Here is a 24,415-nt window from a genome sequence, read left to right on the forward strand (position 1 = left end):
AGAAATCTTTGCCCAGTCTGGCTGAAAAATGCAAGCTCACAATTTTGATGGAAGATACATGTTATTAACCTGTTTTTCATAGCTGGATACACAGAGGAGAGGTGAGTGGCTCACCCTGGGTCATGGTGGTGATGGTGGCAGAGCTGAAAACAGACCTTTGGTTTAGATTGTGGGGCAAGGTACAGGGCAGTTTGTCTCAACAGATGTTTGCATTTCAGAATTTTAGAAACCTCAATCAGATGGTTGAATTGAAAATTCAGTAACTTGGTCACAAAAAGCCTCCTGCTGCTCACAGAGCTCATTTTTTCTTCTTCTGATAATTATAACAAAAATACTTCCCCTTTTTGAAATTCTACTTTTAGCTCAGTGATTCTCTCCATCACTGTCCCCTGTAGGGGGAATTTTTACAGGATCATGTAGGAACTGCACAAGGGATAATGGCTTTAAACTGGAAGAGAGTAAATTTAGGCTAGACATTAGGAACTTTGAAGAATTTATTGAGAATGTGAGGGTAGCAAGACACTGGCACAGGCTGTGGCTGCCACATCCCTGGAAGTGTTCAAGGCCAGATTGGACGGGGCTTGGAGCAACCTGAGCTGGTGGGAAGTGTCCCTGCTTGTGGCATTGGGGGGATGGAACTAGATGATCTTCAAAGTCCCTTGAATAATTTTGTGATTCTATGACTATAACTATACTACTGGGGCTTTTTTAGGTGAGATTAAGATGAGCAGAGGGAAGAGGGAGGTCTGGTCTGTTGGTATTTATCACAATGGGTGTCAGGTAACAAAGCTTTATGTGATGTACGTGCCGAGCTTTCACTGTTTGCACTGTCGGCAGATTGTATGATTCGTCTTTATTGCCTTTTGCCTCTTTCCCTTAAAAACAAACAAAGTTTGCTGTTCCCCAGAGAAGGACAGGTAGTGTGCTTTACATCCTAATAACAAGATAAAAAGAAATCCACTCTGGGATGCTCATTTTAACTCTGATGCTGGTCGTAACGAGTACTTCGCTTCTATGAGCAGTCATTCAGTCTGCTGGTGTTACTGAAGCGTTATATGTTATTTGCTGTCAATAGTCAAATCATATTTTATCTGTGATATTTTTCTATATGATACTTCACCTTGCGCCCAGGTAGAAGTTTTTTAGAGTCAGAGAAAGATCAGCTGGTTTGTGTTCTCTCTCTGAAGGAACTACACACTTTTTTCCCCACCTATGAAAGCAATGACACCCAAGGACTTGTTGGATCCTCTGTCCAAATGCCAGGCAAGCCTCTTCTAATGAGAGGTATTAAATAGTTAAAGTAGATTTAGATTTTTCAGCAATTAAAGTAGTTTCTTACATTGAGCACATTTTTTTTTCCCTGAAACCATGGTGATGTGAGTCTCCTGTTAATGACTAAGGATGAAATAATTAAAAATGGCTTAGTGACCTTGAAAGTTATGCCTTTCAGGAAGTCAACAGGGGCTGTGCACATTAATTAGCGTTTTTCAGATTCTACCCTTAATATTTACCAAAGCAGAAAAGCTTTCTCTTAGTCAGTCAAGGGCAGAACTGGTTAGCCTGTGAGTGTTGACATATTTGCCTTTATTATGATTCTGATTTAGTTTGCAAAAATGCATTTAGTATGTTGTTAAAGAAAGCTCCATTGAATATATATTTTTGCTACAGCTTCTATCAATGTTGGAAGTATCAGATAAAGCTCACAAAAACACAATTTATTAGAAGTGACATCAGCTCAAAGGTTGCAAATGCAACTAGTTAAATTTTCTCATTCGAGCTTACAACCAAATCCTGATTTTTATATGTCTTTATGAAGATCTTTGTGTTCATTGTATGTGATAAAAAAGTTCTGCGAAGAAGAACTTGCTTGAGTTCTGCAGTTTTTCCACTCCTTGTTAATAAGAGAAGAATGAGATGCCTGGAAAATACCCATACATAGCAATGTGAAAATTTTAGCAGTAGTATCTATGTTGCTGCTAAGTTATTTCAGAAGTCTCATAGTCAGAAACACTGGAGACCAGAGCTGACAAGACACTGAGTAAAGAAAAAGCAAAACCAGTCTTATGCTAATGGAAAAGTAAAGAGGATGAATATTTTCTGTTCTCCTTTTAGTGTTCTTATGCTAGGCCAATAAGTTATCGTAATCAAAGTACAGAGAGAATCTCTAGTTGAGATTTTGCTGTTAAATATTACTTACCTGCCTTGGGTCTTTCAATATTATTTCATTAGATTAAGTGATGGCAAGATCACACTTTTATGAAAAAAGTAAATAATTTAAAATAAGAAACTTTAATATATTTGTTCTTTACCCAGACAAAGGTTAATCATACTGTATTTGTTGACTTTGAAGATAAATAACCTTGTCAGGGGATGCCTAATTGCCAACCAATACCATATGTGCTTGCAGAGTTTGAAACATGCACTTGAATTCCTAAAAGTAACTCAAGCCCAGAGTCAGCTCTCCACACACAGCCAAATTTCAGTTCTCTGGTAGAATTTGCCTGCCTGGCTCTTCTGGGGGCTTAAATTACTGCTTGGCTGAAATGAACAGATTCAGTTCAACCAGATGAGAGAGAAATTCCAACTGTGAGTGACTTCTGAAATCTGATCATTTCCGAACACAGCTGACTTTAAGTGCTAGATCATATTTTTTCCCTGTACAGGGCAGCAAGTTTTTACAGTCCACTGATTGTGCTCCAGCAGAGGCTGAGCAAAGAATGACATTATTTTCTTGCTTTCATCCTACAGAAGATATTGAGTAGAATGTGCTGAATGGCAGATGGCCCATAACCAGAGCAGTGTACTGCAATGCTTAGAAAGGGCTGGAAATGCATCCAGGACAGATAGAACTTGTTCATACATTTGCTTGAGCTTGAGACATAATTTTCTGCTGCTTTTCTTGATCATAAAAAGCATGTTAAAAATATTTTTAAAGCGTTAATAAGATCATTTTTATCTAAGTGTTCCTCTACGTTGCACGAGTTTCAGCAGGAAGTCAGTCCAAAAACCAGCTAAATGCAAATGACAATTCCTCATCACGTTATCTAAGGTAGCCAATAATTTCTGAAGATTTTAAATGAACAAAAGTCAGGTCATGATCTTGCTTAACTTTATGGGCATAACAAGCAGTTGCATAGGAACTGCATGAAAACATGCACGTAAATTCAAGCACATCCATTTGCTTACCCTTTCACATGCATAAATTTATTTTAATCTTGACAATTCTTAGTAGTATTAAGGATCACCAGCTTGTATGGGGGCTGATTCTCAAATTGCCATCAGGAGATAAAGGCACTCAGTTTTGATTTAGCTTGCAGTATAATGTAAGGGCTCTGATTTCCAGTACAGTAGTAGCATATAAGCCATGCCTTATAATTATTTATTTATTTGGTGATACTTGCATACATACATGTGGTATCATTGATACCTTCATACATTGTTTCTGTTATTGCCTGTCACCCTGACATATTTCTTTGCTGTACTTGATTTTTTAAAAACAAATATTGATATAGTTATGACTGGAGTGGCCACATATAAACTTTAAATCAAATCATATCAATCTGATAAAGGTAAATCTCAGTGCTGATGTTATCATACTGCTGCATTTGTGACAACTGAAAGTGTTTTACTGGAAGGCAGAACAAAGCTGCTCTCTTGCTCAGCAGTTATCTGAAACAGAAAAGTTTATCAAAAGTCAGCTATCACCTTACCGTGAAAATATATTTTACAGCATCCACAATTCTATTTATAAATACGTTCCACCATCTCCCATTTATATCAGTTGCAGAGTATGAATGGGAGCCAACTAGGGATTTATGACTGAGATCCAGACTTCCACATCCAGAGTGTTCACAGGTGAAACGAATTTGAAGTGAACTCTTGTGGATCTCTAAGTCCACAAAACAACCTCTTAAATAGGTTAGGAAGACAACTTACCCCAGCTGTTGCCCATGCTCAAAGATGATGGTGATCATCATCATGCCTGAGGTGATTTTGTACCACTAAGCAGGCAGAGCCAGGCGAGACTTAGAAATCCCAGCTGAAGGAATATCTAAAGGTCATTTATTCCAGCTTGCTTGAAGCAGGATGACCACCAAGACCAGCTCAGGTCAGCCAGGGCAGTGTCTTGAAAATGTCTGGCAGGCAAGGCACAGTCCACTTCAGCTGCTGAGGCAGGTGAGATGAGAGCTGGGCAGCCTCAGCTCTGTGCTCAGTCTGGCAGGGAAATGAGGGTGAGTAGAAATCTATTTCAGAGCCCTTCTGAGCCTCTTTAGAGGAGGCAGACAGAGCTGCTCATCAGAGGCCATTGGCCACATTAATGCAAGAACATGCACAAAGTGCCCAAAGAGCTCCAGGTTTGCTGAAAAAACATGAAGAGATGAATTAAATGCCCAATTCAGGTGGAAAATATTTACACCTCCCAGCTGGGAGGAAAATACCTGACCAGGATCTTATCTATGGTCTAACTGGGATGATTCTATCCCCTGCTGGCAAGACTGTGCAGTCAACACTGTATTAATGAGAGGAAATATCAAGGTGAGGGAAAACCCCAGGTTTCCAATCCTCCTTTGCTGCTGTGTGCAGGACCTCAGTGGTAAAGCAGACAGCTTAAGGCTCTTGTGATGAGCTATCTGCAGCCTTTCTATAAATCATGTCTTTTGCCCACTCACCAGCTACATTAAAATTAATAGAAATGTAAAGATGTCTTAGATTAATTAGCAATTGAGTATGGACTTTTTATTATCTGTAGATTTCAGGCAGTTGCAAGCAGCTCTCTTCAGTGCATAGCTTGAATGCTTTGGAAATCTTTAAGTTCAGGTTGCACTGAATGTATTGTAGAGTTCTGTTTGCATGTACTACATGCACTGACCAAAACTGCCACTGCAAAAGTATGCTTTTTGCAATTTTTCTATCTAGAAAATAAGCAATGTCCAGGTTTCACTCTGGCTCTCTGCTACCTCTAGTTCTCCAGCTGGCTTCAGTGAAGCAAGAGAAGTTGAGGTGGTTGGGCCAAAATGACACAGCCACTCCAGGACTCAGCTGGCTACCAGGGCTCCCTTCATCCATTACACCACGCAGCCTCCCACGGGGCAGTGCTAGAAGATGACACTATTATTTTTCTCTCTTAAAGCCTTATGATGTTGTGTTTCTTATACTCTAGCTGTAATTTAGAAACCTTTTAGGCTGAGGCTGCTACACAGACTTCATACCACAGAAGTATTTAAAGCAAATAAAGTGCCCGACCCTTTACCATGTACTGCTTGTTACAGCTCCATTTAATTTGCAGCCTTCCTGGTCTGAATTTGTTAAATTAAGTTCTTGACTTGGATGAAGTACTACACAAGGGACTTTGAAAGTGCACTGACAAAGAGATGGAGGGTTGGAGTCTGTTCCTACAGAATCAGCAATAAAATCCTTGCTGACTTCAATAAGTGCAGGACAAGGTTGGGGATGGCTCGATGCAGCAGCACACTGCTGGTTGCACTGACCCTTCTTCAGTGGGCTTGAAAGTCATTTTTTGAGAAAGACAGACTCTGCCCTGGTTTTGCCATCAAACTGAGGTCATTTGGAGGCAGTGGAGGCTCTGACACCAAAAGCTTCTAAATTTTTGTAGGCTGAGCGCGTTTTTCAAGTGCAAATGTTGAGGGACTTTTTAAATGAATTGCATACAAGCAATTTAAATAAAGTAAGATCTGTTGCTTATTGGTATCACAGTGTTTTTTAGGGTCATTAATAACATATCAAAAGGATTGCACTTTCTTAGGTGAATTATCAGAGAATTATGGCTGTTATCTGCTGCAAACACTGTTTTGTAATACTAGGTTTTCTGAAGGTCTACCATGCAGTGATGCAAGTGACTTTCACAAATATTACCAATATCTGTCTTGTTATGTTGTGGTACTGGCATTGTTATTAATTATTTTAATACTCAATCTTTGACTCTTAAATTTGAAAGAGGTGTTGTGTGTCCCCTCCACTGTTGGAGAACATGGGGAACCAGAGGAAGGCAGGTTTTTCATTCACTGAAATTATAGGGTGAAATGACTATTGGGGAGGTTAAGTTCCAGTCTGAGCTATAAGTCAAGTGAAACAAGGAAAGATTTTGTTTTAATGAGTCAGATTTAAGAATGTTGCTGTAATGAACGATAATTATGATGATGGAAATTAAGGACAGAATTATGATAATTGAAAACTCTGTTGTGGCAGATATTAAAAGACCCTGGAGTTCTGGGGCTGTTAAACATTACCATTAAAATCCAAGTAATTAGAAATACTTGACAAAGGATGGGTGAACATTTAGTAGAACAAACCCTTAACTATTATTTTCTGATAATCCTGTTAAATTGCACATTGTATTACATTATTACATGTTTAAGTCTTCCATGATGGAGACTGCTTGATGGCATAGTTGTTTTCCAGCATCTAAACCTTCTATCTTATTGCTTCAGAAATAGAGTTAACAAACAAACAAATGCTAGAAAGCCCCTTGCCCTTCAGCCCACTGCTCTAATCAAGCACAGCCAAGATATTTTAAGGTCTAATTCCCTTGACAGTTACCTTGTGACCCTCTTCTTTGCGTTGTATGAGTGATTTCCCAATTCCTATATGCTGTCTGAAGTTCTTTTCAGAGCCTGTGTGTACACTAATTCCACTCTCCTTAGTGAATTTTTGGATGCTTTTTCTCTTAGGCAGTGGAACTGCTTATGTTTTCTACTTTGAGAAATGCCTTTCATTTCTTTTTCTTTGGGTTCCATGCAAAGATGCTTTCAGATCATCATGTAGGCATCAAGTGCAGTAGGAGGTCATCCACAACACCAGGGACATGTATGATCCCAAGGCTGGGGTACACCAAGGTATTGAGGTGAGGGTTGTTTCATTTATGATTTTAGACAACTGAAAGTGAAGTGATTTGTGTCTTGGAACCCAAATTATAAAGAAATACCTAGAATATCCTTCTAAGAACCATTTTAATAAATTTAGCACTTGGCCAGCAAGTAGCTCCCATCATTTTAGGGGCAGTACAGGGTCTGACCCTGTAAACACACAATCCTGGCAGCCCTGCTGAAGTCAGTGTGTCCATAGCAACATGCTGCAGTGTCAAGTATTTCTGCATCTCCTCAGCTCCCATCCTGGCACTGCTGGGGACACAGACCAGCTGGGCATGACTCTTCCTGTTTATGTCATCACTATTTTGACTCCACATTACAAACCTGGTTTCCCCTGCAAAGAGCAGCTGCTCTCTGAGTGACATGTTTTTAATGCACTGATTTGTCATTGTCAGATAGAGGATTTTTACTGCTGGAATTTGAATATTGTATCTAAGGCACTTTTGTGATTACAGGTGCTTTACATATAAATTGCCTTATATTACAAAAAAAAACCACCCCATATTCTGTACTTCTCAAGTAGTCTCATTTTCATGTGCTTTACATTTTTACACATTACTCTGCATGGCAAAGTGTATGTGAATAGTTTGGGACTGTAATATGCAATCCAACACTGCATTAGCAACTGCTCCTCTGTCATGCTTGGGCTGTGGGGTTGAGGACACATGCTGGAAACAGAAGTTGGGGTTCTGCCCAGCTACCTTATTGCTCTTTACCTGAGATGAGGTTGTAAAGACACCTGTGGGGGGTCAGTCTCATCTCCCAAGGAACAAGACAAGAAGAAATGGCTTCAGGTTATGCTAGGGGAGGTTTAGACAGGATGTTAGGAATAATTTCTTTACTGAAAAGGTTATCAGACACTGGAACAGGCTGCCCAGGAAAGTGGTGGGGTCACCATCCCTGGAGGTATTTAAAAGATGTTTAATCATGGTTCTTAAAGACAGGGTTTAATGGTGGACTTGGCTGTGTGCCAGGCTAACAGTTGGACTCAGTGATCCCCCAGGTCTTTTCCAACCCAAATGATTCCATGGTTCTAAGTGAGATGCTGACTTGGAGCCATCTCTGCACTACCTGGAAAGAGGCAGGAATGGGAATAAAGGCTCAGGAGAGCAACTGGTGGAGCACTTCACCATGGAAGCTGTCAGACCCTAAAGGATGAGGAGAAGAGGCTGATTCCTGTCTTTGGCACCACACAGGGGGAGCAGCATGGTGGTGGAGAGGTTTGCAGCTCTCTTTAGGAACAGATTTTAGTCCTAGATTTTCCAGATATTATATAATAGTATTAATAAGTTATTGCTTTCTTACCATTATAAGAGATCTGAGCACATATTTCAAATTTCCACTCTGGCTGCCATCAGAAAAATTGCTTCTGTCGTGTTTCAGACCTTGAGTTCAGCTAAAGTATTCATGAAGATACATGGCAGCTAATGAAATACATGGAGGAACTCCAGGAATAAAAGTATGCACTGCAACATGTCATGCCTCAGACAGGAGCAAGTCTCCAAATACTGTCAGACTGTAACTGAATATCTTCCACTGAATCTCTAAAACTGTTTCTGGAAGACCATTTCCAGCTGGTGACTGACCATGTCACACTGCAATGGCTATGACAGTTTTTAAAGTAAGAAAAAAGTTAAGTACAACTCTATTTTGTTGCTTATGGATAGACATTCTACTCTAAAAGTGCTCTTCCTCCCCTACCTCCCTTCCAAAGGGAGAAGCACCATGAAATCTGGGATCTTACCCCATGGCAGCCAAACAGCAGAGCTGCTGCATTCCTACGTGTGGCCAGAAGCTTGAGAAGGAAAAGGGGACAACACAGACGACAAAAAATAGATGGAAGTCAGTCAGCAAATCTAATGAAGTATCTGCTCAAGAGAGGAGAGGAACAAAGAAGAATAAAAATGTTAAAAGAACTGAAAAGGAAAGGAACAAGGTACTGCTGGTAAAGAGCATGAGTAGTTATGTTATCCCACATAAGGTGTGGATAAGACTGGAAATCTCTGGGGGTGATTACACAACCAGACCAGGGCTGGAGTGCAGCTTGTAGCAAACTGAAGTTTCTGGAAAAGAAATCCTTTAAAGAAATATTTCTGCTTGTGAGAAGTGGCCCTTCCTCCTGTCACCAGCATTTTCATCGAGTCAATTGAGAGTTTAAACTGATACATACATCAGTAACATTTCTTTATCCCGAGAAAGAATAGCAGGGATGCTGCAGCAAATGACCTCGAAGTGCAACTCTGGGAGTTGTGAAATCCTCAAGCAACTTTTCCCCTGTCTGTTCCGTGCAGCCTGGCTGCTTCCCAGGGAGCTGGGAGTGCCGAAGTTGAAATAACACCACCATCTGCTGGTGTTATGTGCACAGCCATCAGAGGCCCTGCAGAGCCCAAACAGAGTGCCATCCCCAGCCACCCCTTTTTTGGTACCTACCAGAACACCCTGGTAAGCCTTCATCCTATAATTCTGCATTATTTTTATTATTAATAGGGACTGATGCTTTTCCAGCTGCTTTGTGTAAGACAAAGCTAAATACAGATATTGCAAATGACTGCTTTGCCTGGACGTGCAGGGGTAGGGAAATGGGGACCATTTTTCATAGCATTTCTGTGCAGGAAGCAGCACCAGCACAGCAGCTGTGTCCTGTAACAGATATATTAATTTGATTCCCATCAGGATTGATATTATTTACTCATACAGATCTGTTGCTTGCTCACATGCACATCAAGTCTCTGAAGCAGAAACCTAGAAACAGCAACATCCCCTGACAAGTTGAGGTACATGTCTGTGGCCAGATGTGGGGAACAGCATGTGACAAAGACCCAGAAGTTATTCTTGCAGGAAGTATAAATGCTGCAGGATTTCTTGCTGTTGGCTATATTAGACCTTCTGTAGCCTCCTTCCACATTTATTTCTGAGAGAAATCATTTCCAATAACAACGTGGGGTACATGTGGTGCAGAGGTGATATTCTGAAATACAAGGAGCTCATCAGCTCAGCTAACAGGGTTAAGGAACATCATTTTCTGTAGCCTAAGGCACAAACAAGGCTGGTGTGGCTGGTATCCCAGGGAGCATCTTTGCCCATCCCCTGTGCAAATGACCAGAGACTTGCAAACAATTGGATCAGTAGAAATCAGCTTTCATAGCAGTCAGAAACAAGGCTGAAACGTGTGTGCATTAATGTAGGGAAGCAATCTGTTACTGTCCCTTAAATTAAGATGGGTGACAGCCCTTACATAGGAGATGGTGAGATTTCCTCCTTCTGCAGAGGAAGAGTGGCTGGAGATGTGCACAGCCCCCTTGCTCCACCAGCCCTTTGAGTTTTTACAAAGATCTAAAAGTTGCTAATGCCTTTAGCTCTTTCAAGCCCCTGTGGAATAAAAGTGAAAAGAAAAAAGAAAAAAAAAAAAAAAGATGAAGTCATTAAACCTCCTCATAGTAGGTGCTAATTTAAAATGCCTTCCCTTTTGGGAAAAGATGTCCAGAGGAGATGCAATCTGCTGCCTGAGCTGCGAGGGTTTGCCTGAAGTCAGGACAGTGCCACACAATGACAGGAGTCTGGATGAAGAACTTGGCTGTTTTGTTAGGAAATACATGGAGACAGCTGGAGAGAGAGCAGGGGAATAGCCACGAATGCAGGGCTGAGGGTAGGAGCAAGCTCTGACCAGGTCCTGTAGGGTTATGGGCATCCCTGCTGGGGGCCTTGCCAGGGCAGGGTAAAGATCTTTCCTGTAAAGTTCAGTGCAACCACAGCTGAAGAGACTCACTGGGGATATTTAAGCTTTTTTTTTTTTTTTTCCTGGTGGCTATTAGATTAGATTGTTTAATATTAATATATATTTTACAGCTGAATGGTGGTAACTACGTAGCCTCAGCAACCTACCTTCCCTCTCAGAAAAAAACCATGATCCATCCTTCTAATACATTTATTCTCTTATATTTACATATAAATGAAAATTAATAGCATCAGATAGCCAAGGTGCATTTTCCTCTGTCAGTAGCAGGAGCAACAGTAGATCCTGTGCATTTATTGTGATTAAACATTATCAGTGTCTGTCACACATGAATGAAGCTGTAGCAGGAGTTCATTGTCTATCTTACACAGAAAGAACTTGGAAGACAGGTTTTGCACATTATTTTTTAAGCCTGCTACCTGTCCCCAAGCTATTCACTGGTTTATGCTGAGGTACCTCTATTGTCCCTGAGATGGATCTGCCTCAGCACAGTTTTTAACACTCTGCACACAGTGTGTCCAGCAAGCTTGCATGAAATTTCCAACTTCAGCAGAACTACACAGGTATTATTTTCAATAGGACAATGGAGAGCAATCACATTAGTTCACATCATAATGTCAAACATGAGATTATTGTAATATATCCAAAATATTTATCAAATAATATATGGAGAATGCATTTCCAGTTCAGTTGTGAAATGACCAGATCTGAACACCTAGGGTTCTGACCCAAATTACCTTCAAGCAGTGATGACTCTGTGTCCTCTCAATATGTAAGTAAAGGAAGGGTATTGCTTCTCCTGATGATACAAAGAACATTTCATGGAGGAAAGAGACAAGTTTTAATTTAGTGTTACACCTGGATCATCTTTAGTTCTTTGTGCTTTGCAGTTGTTTTCTTGTAAATACCGGGTGCCAGGTTTTTTTAGCATAATTCAGGTTTTGGTTTTGGTTTCTTTCTTTTTCATTTGAAGTGTGCAGTTTATTTTGAAGTGCTGATTTAGCTCTGCCATCCTGGGTGCATCATCAAGGCAAGTCAGTTTAGTTAATCCAGGAAACTATTCTTCATTGGGAATACAAACAGCAACAAAGTTCTTGGGGCAATAAATTACTTTCTTTTGTATGGAGTTCAAGTAATTCACTGCTTGCTTCAGGAAAGAAAATACAGCCTATATTGTGAGTCCATTAGCAGCAACAACAATTCTGGCTCTAGAGGAAAAATTAATTATTTACATGTTTCTCATTAACTTTTTACCTACTGTTAACAGTAGGTTTTTAAAAGAATTCCTTTCTGTCTGTGATCAAAGCTTTCAACAAGCCCATTTACAAGCAGTACATTTATCCATTTTTAATTATCTGCAGTCTATCACAAAATGACAGTTGCAATTTGTAAGCATTGCTGAAACACTACAGGTATTCCAGAAATTCCTGGCAAGTCTTTTTGTGAGTGGCCAATGCTTTCACTTCTTGCTCTTTATGTGCTGTTGGATCTTGTGCTAATGTATCAGATACCAGGTATAATTATATATATTTGTCTTCACCTTACAAAATAATACCAGGTTTCACAAAGGACTTGAAGCTGTCTGTACACTCATCTGTGGAGCTGATGGCATTTCTCTGGAGTTTTCTCTCTTCTTTGGCACATCCTGGCAGCACTGTTTGTAGAATTCAGAGCAACAGACTGTGGATCCATACTGGTCTCATAGAGCAAAATCCCATTTTTTTTACCCAGCTAAATCTGGTCTCATTATTTGGCAAGACAGTCTCAGAGAAACTTGTGACAAAGCAGTTTTCATATTTCATCTGGAAATCTTACAGAACTGGGAAAATTCACATGAATTTCAACAAAAAATAGGCAAAATTTGACCATTCTTTGGTACTGTTTTGGCTCATTAGACCTTAAAACCTAGAGAAAGCCATGACATACCCAAAGATATTTACATTTATTGTTCATTTTATTGAACCATTTGGGATTTTGTGTCTCTGTGAACTGTGACACTGTATCTTTTACTAATCAATTCACGTTCAAAACAATTTTTTTGTGTGTGTGTGTGTGAGAAAAGGCTAGTTTAGTGAAAATCAGATCCATAGATTTAAGGAGTCATGCTACAGAATGGACTGTGCTTTCCCAAAATGGAAATGCTGTTCACCTCCAGCACCCAGTGCATGGCTCTCCGAGGCCAGAATCCTCACTTGGCCAGTGACTGATATGTATTTTAGCCAAAGGCTGAAAATATGGTTAATAAAACAGATCCTGCACCATGAAACAAAAGGTTTCTGTTCAGTGACCTTCTCCAAACTTGAGAAACTTATTTGTGATATGACAAACCACCAGACTGCTGTTCATTTTGTTGAGTGCTGCCCAGCACTAGCTACTTGTGAGGAAAGTTCAGCAAACTTGATAATGAGCACTGAGGGAATAGCAGGAGTTTCTTCTTCAGCTGAACAGTAGTTGGCTTATGTCTTAAATATTTTATGTCCATTATACACTCAGAAATGCTTTATAAGGTCTGTGTAAGCTCTTAGTTTTCACTACAGTTAAACACATGAAGTAAATGCAGTGTTGTGTAATGTTACTGAATATCACAGATTTAAGATTTATTACCAAAGGAAATTGCATCGAAACAATTTATTGGAAACAAAACCCAACCTGTGACTTGATGATGGATGACTTTGTTCATTCTCCAGTCTTGGACCAGTTATTTAACAAAGCATTTGTTGCATTTGACTTTAGGCCAAGCAACAATGTAAGCTGACATATTCTAGAATAATGTAAAAAATGGACAATTTTTAATGCATTAGAGAGCCTACAAAAGAGCAAAGTGTATTTAGGTAGAGTTATAAAATCTACCTTGAGAACTTAGCCAGTCATGTTCAGACATAATTTAGCCATTGATACTTACTCAGTTCTACAAAATGCTGAAACAAAATGAATCATAATCTCCATGTCCTTTGATGTTACTTATTGAGTTAACTCTTCAGCAAGATGATGTTACCTGCAGTGATTACAGGTTCACTGCATGGAAGTCAACAGTAATTTGTCAGGTGAAAACCTTTGCTGCTCTTTTTTTTTTTTTTTTTTGTAGCTGAAGAGGAAAAGTGTCCTGTAATCTTGTCTGCTTCAGCTTAGTCCAGAGGTTTGCAAAGCTCTGTGCATGCTGGGGAAAAAGGGTTTTCCATCCTCTTGTGCAGTGTTCTGAGAACTTATTTAGCTTCATCCAGCTGAGCAAGCAAATTTTTTGGTCCAAATTTTGATGATTTTGAATGGTGAAAATAGATATGCAGACCATTATTTTAAGCTAATAAAAACCATTAGGCTAATACGTGCTAACAAGAAACAGAGGAGTGTTTTATTGTGGGTGATGTAGATGGAACAAATCTGTGTTCTTTTAATCAGGAGCTGTTTTTGAAAAAATGCTTTGTGCTTCTCTGGCACTAAACTCAAACCAAACGGGTCTGGGCAGACCCATCAGAGTGCTCAGCCAGAAGATGAGAAGAAGAATCAATCAGGATAAAACAACAACATGCATTACCTTTTCTACACAGTTATTAGAGAAATAGGTGCTTTAATGGGCTTTCAACCATTAAAAGGCAGCATTAGAGCCTGAATTAGAGTATTCAATTAATAGGCAGTCAGCTGTGTAAAACCTATCATGTGACATTAATGGTCTAAAATTCAAAAACGTAAATGTGATTAAAGTCCTTAATAAAGCAAAACTGGGTTTTTTTTAGTTTATATAAATAGATAGCATAATGCTTGCATGAGCTTTGCTGTAATGGACTACTAATTCCATGTTCCTACCCTGCATCAGTTTGACCCAATAAAAAAAAAAAAAAAACACTGGAAAATGAAGCATTTTCTCTGCTGCATTTGTATTGTTTTCATGAACCTTTAGAAGCAGTGATTGAGGAATTGTTGGGTTCTTAATAGCCATGTTGCCAGTAAAATTGAAAGGATAAAATGCCAACTGCAGAAGGGAAAAATGGGAATAAATAACTGCAGGCAAGATCTGAATTTTGTGAATATTAGAAGCCAAGGGCTGTGGTACTCAAGGTGAAATGTCCATTAAAAAAAGTGGCTAAGAACAGCTAATCCAAAATGAGGTCATAAAAATGTCCATGCTTGTTGAAATGGATGACAGCAAAGAAGTTGGGTCAAATGAAAGGAAGCACTGAAAAAATAGTGCAAGAGTGCTCTGTGTATGGTATTAGACAGCAACACAATTATTTAAGAGCAGCCCATTATCTACTGTCTAGAAAACCAAACAGGTTTGTAAAGTAGAGTTATGATTCCAATTTAAGTGATATTTGGAATAAATGCTTACCTTAGTGAAAAAAAAAACAACACAAAAACCAGACAATAAACAAAATAAAACCTATTCTAGAATCTTCATTTCCTTGGAAATGTTACTGGTTTATAACAATAAATATTCTATTAATTTTTTTTATTGCTAGCTTTCCATAGGTAGGTGAATTAAATAAGTTCTCTTCACAAGAGATGAATTTATGAGACAACTGTTATTTATAAGAGCTGAAATAATCTGTTTGGAGTGCTTCTAGTTTAATTTAGCATTTGCTTTTCCCTCCACACAATCTCCTTCAGAAAAAAATCAGTAATGAATTGATTTTTACTCATGAAAAAAGATGAAAACCTGGAATTAGCAAAATGTCTGGTGGAAAGTGCTGTATGTGAGAAGCCTTGTGGAAAATAAATTATTGGGCCTTAGGTCCTGTGCGGTCTTTCAAAGCTCTGTTGGAAACTTGCTTTTCCTGTGGGGTGTTGTATATAAAGCAGATTAACTCTGCTGAGACCAGTGGAGTGAATATATCTGAGGATCCAGCTTTGTATTTCCAACATTTCTCTAGTTTCAGTTACTTTTGAGGTGGGCTAAAACTGGTGGCCACTGTCAGGTTTATGACAACATTGCCAGTAAAAAAAATCTGAGGTTTTCAAGCCATGGTGTCTGTAAGAGGTGAATGAGCATTTGCTGTTCATGGCTGGAAGGACACTGTTTGTGCCTGGGTTTCAGCAGCTCCTGTTTTACCTTCCAAGACAGCACTAACCACCAGCATGTGATATTCCCTACAGGCCTTTTTTTAATGTAAAAAAATTTAATCATTATTTTTAGTACAGGAAAGAAAAGCCCATGAGATGAACCACCCTTCTGCTCTTGAAATGGATGTCTCCTCTAAAATCTACATAGAAAAAAAGTTTTGGGGGAAAAAAAGCAAAAGAGAAAAGCAGGGAGCAGCAGGTCCCTGAGGATGAGAGTTGAGGTGCCATGTTTTGATTTATAGGTCTGGAAAATATTTGCAATGCCTGTATTATACTTGTTCTGGGGATAAAGAGAGGATTTAATTCACTAGTACTATCAATCTGTTACCTTTCAAGGCAGTAAATTCACTAAGTTCACTAAGAAAAGCAATTCAGCTTCATGGAGTTGTTGTTGCAATATATCATTTATCATTTACTGTATGTAAGTACCAATAGCACAAACATTTAAAATCATCAACAGAACTATAAAGAGATGAAAGGAAAATGTTTCAGAATAAATCTGTCTTTTCCCAAGCAACCTACTCTGTGATAAGGTTATAGATTGAAACATATGCTGCTTGAAATACAGTTCTTATTTCTTCCACTGCAAATGTTTTAACAAAGTTGTTGAAACTCATTTCCTATTTGTGTGTGGCAGTTTTTACACTGATGGCAGGAAGAAGAGGGGGAATTTTAAAAGCTGTGCCTTGGTTTCCTCTACATTGATGCAATGAGGTTTCTCCTGGGGATTTCTCAGAGATCCTAAAACTCTCTACTATGGTGAGAAATCTAACTGTCCTTATTTAAATCTGCTGGGATGCCTGTTCTCCTATAGCTAATCTTTACAGTTAATCTGATGCTAATGAAAATCCCCATTAATACTTAGAGTAACCTATCATCTCTGAAAAGAAATAATATTTGCAACATTATTATTTACTCCTAGCACCCCTTAGTCATTCAGCAATCTCAGTGACTTGAAGAAGCAACATCTGTGTTTAAGAAGTAGAAGGAGCTACCAAGTCTGCTCAAGAGGAACCCTGCTAAGGCTGCTTGAGGTAATTGAGCTTTCTTTGAACACATCTGCTTACACAGATCTCTTACAGCCAATATGGAAAAGGAGGATGTGAGAAGAGAGGACAGGTATATGGATAGTCAGTTTTAATGCTGGTTTTATGCTGTTTTTAACCCAAACCAAATTCCCACATTTTGTTTTTAAACCTGGTGGTTCTACTCTGATACTCATTATTAATCCTGTCTGGAAGATGTGAGGGGATTGTTACTGCACTGGTTGTCCTTTATCATTTTGATTTCTTCAAAAAGAAAAGTTCCAGCAAAAGGCTGAGTGAAATGGTCCAAGGTAGGAGCGACCCCTTCCCACTTCAGGCCTTTCCACTGCTAATGCTGATGAAAAACTCCTGTGAAATACCTTTCTGCTGTCATTTCAAAGGAAACTCTTTCCTAAATGGAAAGTTCACTCAATGAGAAAATTCAGTCTGCAGTTTTTCTGAGTAATAGTGATTTTGTACTGGTGTTATCTGTTCATAGTCAATGCTATGAGTAGTGTTTTTTTCTTACTCTTTATTATCCAGTCAAAGTAAGTGAAGACTTGGGGAGCACAACCAATGAAGTTTTTCAGAAAAAAATCCGATTGCTTTTCCCTACTATATTCTGTATTACTGGACTAATTCACAGCTGTAAAAATGTAAAAACTCAGAACTTCCACTCCACTAGAGCATTGTAATACATCCTTACTTATTCATCTTAATTTTGCAGAAGAACAATCAAACTGCAATTATCTTATTTTTTAATCAAGAATTCAATTTCAGCTTGAGTTGCATGATAAATGATGTTCATGGAGCCTTGTGGAAGACAGGACCATGACCAATTCGTGCACCAGAGCAGTGACAACCATTCTCTTAGCAATGTCTGAGGGTGTTCTGGAGCAGAGGTGAATTCCAGGTGTGGTTAAGAATGACATCTCTGTGAGTTTGGTGGTTTCCAGTAAAGTACAGAACTTGTATGAAGAATGCATGCTGCAGGCATGAGTTCATGGGGTGCTTGGCTCACCTGTCCTGGCAGAGGTGTCCATCTGGGCACAGTGAAACTTTAATAAGGCCACACCCAGTTCAGGTGGCTGGGGCAACATGTGGCATAAACGTAACAAGAGCAAGACAGAGCTTCATCTCTCTAAGAGCTTCATCTCCTAAAGGTGTGAGTACCCCATGTCAGGCCAGGTATCACATCCAGCTTTGATGCACACCAAGGGGCAGTATAATAATTACAAGGAACTATTTAATTCCCCTAATAGGTGCACTTAACGTTGTCTCAGAACCCAAGCACTCATGCTCTCTATACCCTTTAAAAACCTGGTGATAATGAAAAGATTTCTTTACTTCATCTCTGCCTTAGAGCTTGAACTCCCAGGGTTTGGCCCACTGGCTAATGAGGAGCAAGGCACTGAAAGCCATCAGAGTTCTCCCACAAGGAATGAGCAGCTGAGAGACAAACACATCAAATGATCAAATGTACAAATCACTCTCTGCACTCCAGGAGCTGTGTGAAGGGGCAGATTCTTTTGTATAATGAATTACTACCCTGAAAACCACAAGTAGTCTTCACTTAAATAAAGAGCTTGGTCCTGTAAATTGCAGGGACACTAGGACACAAAACAGAGGAAGACACAAGCTCTAATCAGTGTGACCACTATTTATGAGGCATAAACTGGGATGAAGAGCTTCCCATTTAATGTCATGCACCTGTGCAGTCTTAAAATAAGAGTGGTGAGATAAAGAGGAGTTGTTTGGGCTAATGAGGTGTGTGAATACTGTTCTCTGGTTATAATGGTGTGCTTGGCATTTCTGTAAAATATATGGACAGGGATGACTAGAAGAAATAGGAGCCAACAGCAGAGAGACAATCACAAGCCTGAATCCCTTCTCATCCCTTTTAAGAAAGTCCTTTTGGGGGGAAGTCAGCTATTGGAAACTGCTGTGGCTCAGGTAGAATCCATTATGCCAACCTTTCCACCTGCTTGGAAGCTGCAGAAAGGATTGGAAGAACTGGTGGACACAGAGAGCCCATACTGAGGGGTTGCCCTGGGAGCACAGCGAGTTTATGTCTTGTCACTGGACTTGGCAGGGATCTTTTTATCAGACAAAACAAGTAAACAAAAATGCAGTTAGGTTTTGACCTAACTAGGGTAAATGTGTAAATTCAGGCTTGCAAAAAAAAAATTTGTACTGCTTAATGAAGATGTCTTTTCCCTCTAGAGGACTCTGTCCTACCAGGGAAGTGTCTGTACACACAGAGAAGTGTCTGCTATGCCTGGTAAGCCACCCCAGGGGACAGCTGCATCTGGAGGAGATTCCTCATAGGAAGGAGAAGGAAATAGACCTGGACTGTCACTTTTAGTTGAGTTTCTAATGAGCGTGTCAGAGTTTAAATGGATTGTACAGCTTGCCTGATCAGGAACAAAAGGAAAGCGTGAGCCACGCATCCATTTTTTGAGAGGAGGAAGGTGGTATTCCTCTGTCTTCTTCCTAGGGGAGGGATCCAGGTAGACAGTCTCCTATGTGACCTTTCAGTCTCCTGTGTGAGGGATTCATCCTTCAGACCTTCACTATTTGTTGCCTAGGACTTCTGCAGGCAACTCTTGTACCTCCTGCGCTGACTCAGGAGCTTGAGAGTTTCGTAATTGCAAAGTGGTCTGAAGTGTGACCCCTTTGGAGGTCTTCAGGGTACTTGCATTCTTATCATTGTGTTATCATTTAGCCCCATCCTGAGGTTTGGTTCTGCATTTGAGGAAAAAAGCAAACAATGTTCTTAATAGTCTTCCCCCCAGCCTCCCTCCTGCCTCTGTGACATCCCCTGGGCTGCCCAGGACTGTCCTCTCCACCCTGCGTCAGCACCAACTCACTGAGTGGGAAGTTTCAGCCAGACACTGTCTCTTTCTTACCAAGTGCATAAAGCTGAATATCCAACATGCGTATCCATCAAACAATTTTTGGCCAAGTGCTGCTGCCAGCTTCCAGCTGTGGCTTTTGACTTGTTTTAACTCCCCATGTCCATCCCTACCATTGAAAATTAATTTAACACAAGAGTGACGGCTGTGAGGCCTCCAGTGTTGTGTTGTCTTTTTGTACAGAGGGTGAATATAATTGTTTCAAGCATTCACTTGATAACATCAACTTTCTGGAGAGTTTCTGTTTCTCCTCTTACTGAGATCAATGGTGCAGAGACTGAGAGCATTCTGCAGTATTTTTATGCAGGCTCTCCATGGTTTTAGTTTCCCATGATATTTTAGATTAATGTTTGGAGGGAGAAAGGATTGTTTGCTATTTATCTGATTTCTGTAAGGTCTTGTTCTAGTCTGGGAGAATGGGAAATGGAGAAAATTCTCTGACTGGGAGCTGTTTGTCTGTCTGAATTGAAGGGAGCCATACCCAACACAGGGATCTCCTTGGCTGAGACTACAGGAAGCTTAATTTCATCTTTATCAGGAGTAATCACCTTCTAAGCTCCCCCCCCCTTGATTAAACCCTGTTTAGGGAGACAACATGTAAGAGGATAAACAAGTCTACAAAACTGTCCCTTTTCTCCTGTTGCCCTCAGTATCATCCATTTATATTTTTTTTTGCCTGGTTACTTTTGCCTTTTGTACCCAAATGACCATCAGAGTTTGGATTATTTGTGGAAAGTTCTCTTCATTAATTGTCAATTGGTTTTGCTTACCAATATTTTTGGCAAAGATAAATCTCCACCCACAAGGTGAATTCCCCCAAGGAGTCCAGCGGTAAAACTCCTCAAAGCCAAATGAACATCTGAAACTCTTTGGCTGGATTGCATAATAATATTTTTATTAACTTTGTTTATGCTTTTAGATGAAATGCTCCTCATGGTGACTGTGTGGAATGTTTACAGAGCTGTGCATTACTCTGTTATCAGATAATTCACAATATCCTCACTTAAATGAACAGACACAAAATAAACTTGACAAGTCAAAGAAAAGGAGTGCAAAAAGGGGTACAATATTTTCTAACTAAAATGCCACAAATATCAGGGTACAGAACACGTTTTAACAGCAAATTCTTCGCCTTGCACCTGAAGCTGGCAATGGGCTTGACCAGCCAATGATGGCTCACACTGACCAGAAGCAGCAGCACAAACGACCCAAAGGACTTCCTGATGAGGCTGAACTTTAGAAAAAGTATGACTGAGCAAGAAAGTGACTGAATCTGTGCTGTTTGCCTCTTTTCTGCTTCTCTTATCACCACTGGTGAGCCGACCTGCTGGAACACACAGCTCATTTTTCAGGAGGGGTTGGCTCTGCTAAGAGCTGTTCTCCGAACCACCAGACAACAAACACCCCATTGAGCCAAGACACAACCCCTCAGGACGCTGTTTGTGCCCCAGAAAGCACTTCTACAACATTTTTACATAAATGTAACCTCGGGCAATCCGCAGCTAGAACCCCAACTCTTTGCAGGCTTGAAGTTCTTGCCTTTGTTTTCCCAAGGCTCCTCGTGGAAAGGCAGCGTCAAGATGAGACTGCAATCAAGTGAAGTTGGTGGTTGCTTTAAATTCTTTGGGTTTACACCCCTGATTGCTCCAGGCTCACCTCCTACCCCCGACCGCACCGGCACAGACTGTTCTCACCCCGGGTGCCGGCGTGGGTGTTATCGGGTGCCGAAATCTCAGCAGCTGCAGCCGGGAGCAGCTGCAGGGACACATGCTCTGCACTCATCTGGCAAAAAGGGGTGTAAGGGAGGGGGAGGGGGTGAGTGTGGTTTGTGTGGAGCTGGAGGGCTTCCCTCTTGGAAATTCTGGGATTAATGACACATTAAGACCTCGGCAAGAGAGTGGGATTGAAAAGGACGAAAGGGAAAAAAAAAAAAGAGTGGGGGAAAAAAAAAAATTGAAGCAGGCAGGCAGGCTGATGGCTTTTCCCGCAAAGTTTAGTACTTCAAAAGTTAACTTGTAAGCAACTGCAAATGCATGGATAAAATCTATCTTGGACAATATGCAGCCGCCCTTTCCTTTCCATCAGCATCTCCAACTTGTTGCCTACCTCTCTTGGATTCCCTTGTTGGCCATTAGCACTGAGTCAGCTCCATTAGGTAAGGATTTTGTGCTTTTTAATTATTTGATAGTTGTTTGGGGGATAGAGCTCATGTAGATTTAAAACTGAGATGATCTTGTTTACATTTGCTTTTGAATGTGGGTTATAAAGGGCTATTATTAGAAAGGGTCTCCAAAATAGAATGGAAGTTAGGCTAAAATAAATAACTTCTAAGGTAATGAAGAAGGTCACAGTGATAACCAAGCATGCTTCCAGCACACAGGACTTTCACTTTTCTTTTTTTCAAATAAAGAAATTACAAACCCAAGAAGATTCTTCCTACTAGAAAAAAATCAATTGATTTAAAAAAATATTCATAACAATTTTGCATGAATGAAAATACGAAATGAAGCATAAAAGAAGGAAAGGCTGTAAAAATAAGAGCCTATTCCTCTAAGGAAAGAAGTATATGCACCATGTATCAGACCAGCATTATAGATTAGTTAATTACACATAAAATAATACACAGCTATACAGTCTCTGACAATAAAACAGTCTCTACTATTGTACACACTAAACTTAAGGCTTGTTTCACCCAGCAAAAAGTCAGAGGACATAGATTTTACATATGTAGCTTGTTTATATGGCTTTATTAATCTACTGCAGCAACTCATTGGAAACCAGGCTAGACATTACCCAACAAGTAAAAACAGAGCTAATTAAAAAACCTGAGAAAAGCGTTAGGACCAGAGGGAAGTGCTGTGAGTGTTTATGGACACAGCTTTGCAAACTCTGGGGGGGTATTTCCCCCCCCCCTTACTGGAAATGTGTTGCAATATTTTACATTTAATTCCAGTAAGGTTTCAACGTGTCTAAAAAGGGATTGTCAGGCAGCACTCATTAGCTCTATGAAGATAAAACAATTTAAGGCACTCATCATTTGAATATCAAAGGGTCACCCAGAAAGGTTTGCAGGACTAAGCACAAGGCACCTTTATCTTATCACCTTTATCTTCAAACAATGGCTCTTAATTTCTGAAACCTTTTGAAGGGTTGCCAGTTTTATGGAGTGTAGCAGCTATTTATCTGATAGAACAAGCTTTTCATCAAGGGGAAATGACCTCTTAGCTCCTAGTAACTAAGTAACTGCATTTTCCACTGTTTTTGTTACTGAAGGTAAAGCATGTCAATACACTTATTAAAAATGGGAACACAAGAATTAAGGAATTGCTTGCTGTCTCAGGGGATGGGGAAGGATCCCTCACACTTCAGGGTTGTTTTTTGTGGGGGTTTTTTTCCTAGTGTGAACATGTAGTAAATGAAACTGCTCAAAAAAGTTATATTCTGACAGATTGTGTTGTGACATTATAAGGATATTAGCAGAGCCATATGCTGTTTACTTTTGTACTCTGAGTATAACAAACCTACTAATCCCATAAGAACTCAACTGTGAAGAAGGAATGACCAAACAGCTTTTTACAGATGCTTTCTTAAGAAGAAGAGAAATTTAAAAAACACCTTTAAAAACCAAGGAATAACTTTATTATATTCTGCAGTCTTATTTTAGGGAATGAAGCTCCCAGTGCTTGAGGATATTATTATTATTATTATTTGGGTTTTTTACATCATTTCCTGTAAGTGAGAAACATGAGTGTGTTACCAGGAATGTCTGGAGATGCTCTCTGGTGTAAAATTGAATAAAGCATCAAGACAGAAGCACCTCATGGGTGTGGGAGGGCTGATACAAGACAGGAGGTGTCAGACTCATCTAAATGAAGTTCTGTAAATAAGTCAATCAAAAGAGAAAAAAAAAAATATTTTAAAGCACTGTTTTAGACAAAAGTTTTTGTTTTAAAATAGATTCTTCTAGCATCACCACTGAGATGGAATTGCTCCCTGTCCCCTCTGGAGCCTTTTCAAGGAGTACAATTGAAAAAGTTTTTAATTTGGATGCGAGCTTCCTACAGAAGCAGCAAAGCTCATGAAATCCACTGGAGCTTCACTGAAAGGTGTTAGATATATATAGTAAATAAGATACAATTAATTGTTTGCAAGTTCACTCCAGTGAATTTTCCTCAACTCTGAAATAGATAAGAAAAAATTTGAGCATATCCTGAGGTGAAGAAAGAGGAGAGAGGATGATGCTGAGGGAAGGCTGGGTGCCTACAGCCATGGGAAAAGATGTTGAAGTCTGAAGCAACCCGAGTGGTCTGATTTAAGAAATTAAATGAGAACAGTCTTGTGTGGCAAAACACATTCTGTATGTTTTGCAATTTTATAAGCCCACCAGCAACCCATGCTCTCACTTGTGAGAATCTGCTGTAAAAAAAAGCATGGACTTTCCATGCTTTAAGAAAAAAAAAAAAAAAAAAAATCTACTGGAGCTGAGAAAAAGTTTCCCTATGAGTATTTAAAAGGTACAATTCAAACTGTACCACCTACTTCATGCATCTACTACAGATGCCAAACCCTCCTGTCCCTTGGTTGAAACTCTAACCCATGCTCCCAGCAGCTCCCAGAGCTCCAGGGCTTCTGCCACCCCCAGGTCCCTGAGCACAGGAGGTGCAAACACTCACCCCAGGGAGCCCCAGGGCCTGGAACAGCTTGCAGGGATCCAGCTCTCAGGCCATGACTGGTCAGGGACACTGCTGTGACTTTGGAAATGACACTGGCATTATTCTGGCTCCTTGTCTTCACTCTGTG

General features: G+C 39.9%; 1 protein-coding gene and 1 long non-coding RNA gene across 2 annotated transcripts in view; one reads left to right on the forward strand and one right to left on the reverse strand.

The window, feature by feature from the left end:
* Positions 1–20,836: 20,836 nt before the first annotated feature.
* Positions 20,837–24,415, forward strand: part of LOC139797375 (von Willebrand factor D and EGF domain-containing protein-like) — a 182,774-nt gene continuing 179,195 nt past the window's right edge. Inside the window, exon 1 of the mRNA XM_071746450.1 lies at positions 20,837–21,770. Coding sequence (XP_071602551.1) covers positions 21,674–21,770 — 97 coding nt within the window. The 5' untranslated portion in view covers positions 20,837–21,673. The remainder of the gene's footprint in view (positions 21,771–24,415) is intronic.
* LOC139797374 (uncharacterized) lies at positions 22,344–24,413 on the reverse strand. The gene is made up of 2 exons (XR_011726445.1): positions 24,289–24,413; positions 22,344–23,492 (listed from the first exon to the last, which is right to left on the reverse strand). It is a non-coding gene; the product is annotated as an uncharacterized lncRNA (long non-coding RNA).

The sequence above is a fragment of the Heliangelus exortis genome, chromosome 6, assembly GCF_036169615.1.
Source record: "Heliangelus exortis chromosome 6, bHelExo1.hap1, whole genome shotgun sequence".
Lineage (NCBI taxonomy): Eukaryota > Metazoa > Chordata > Aves > Apodiformes > Trochilidae > Heliangelus > Heliangelus exortis.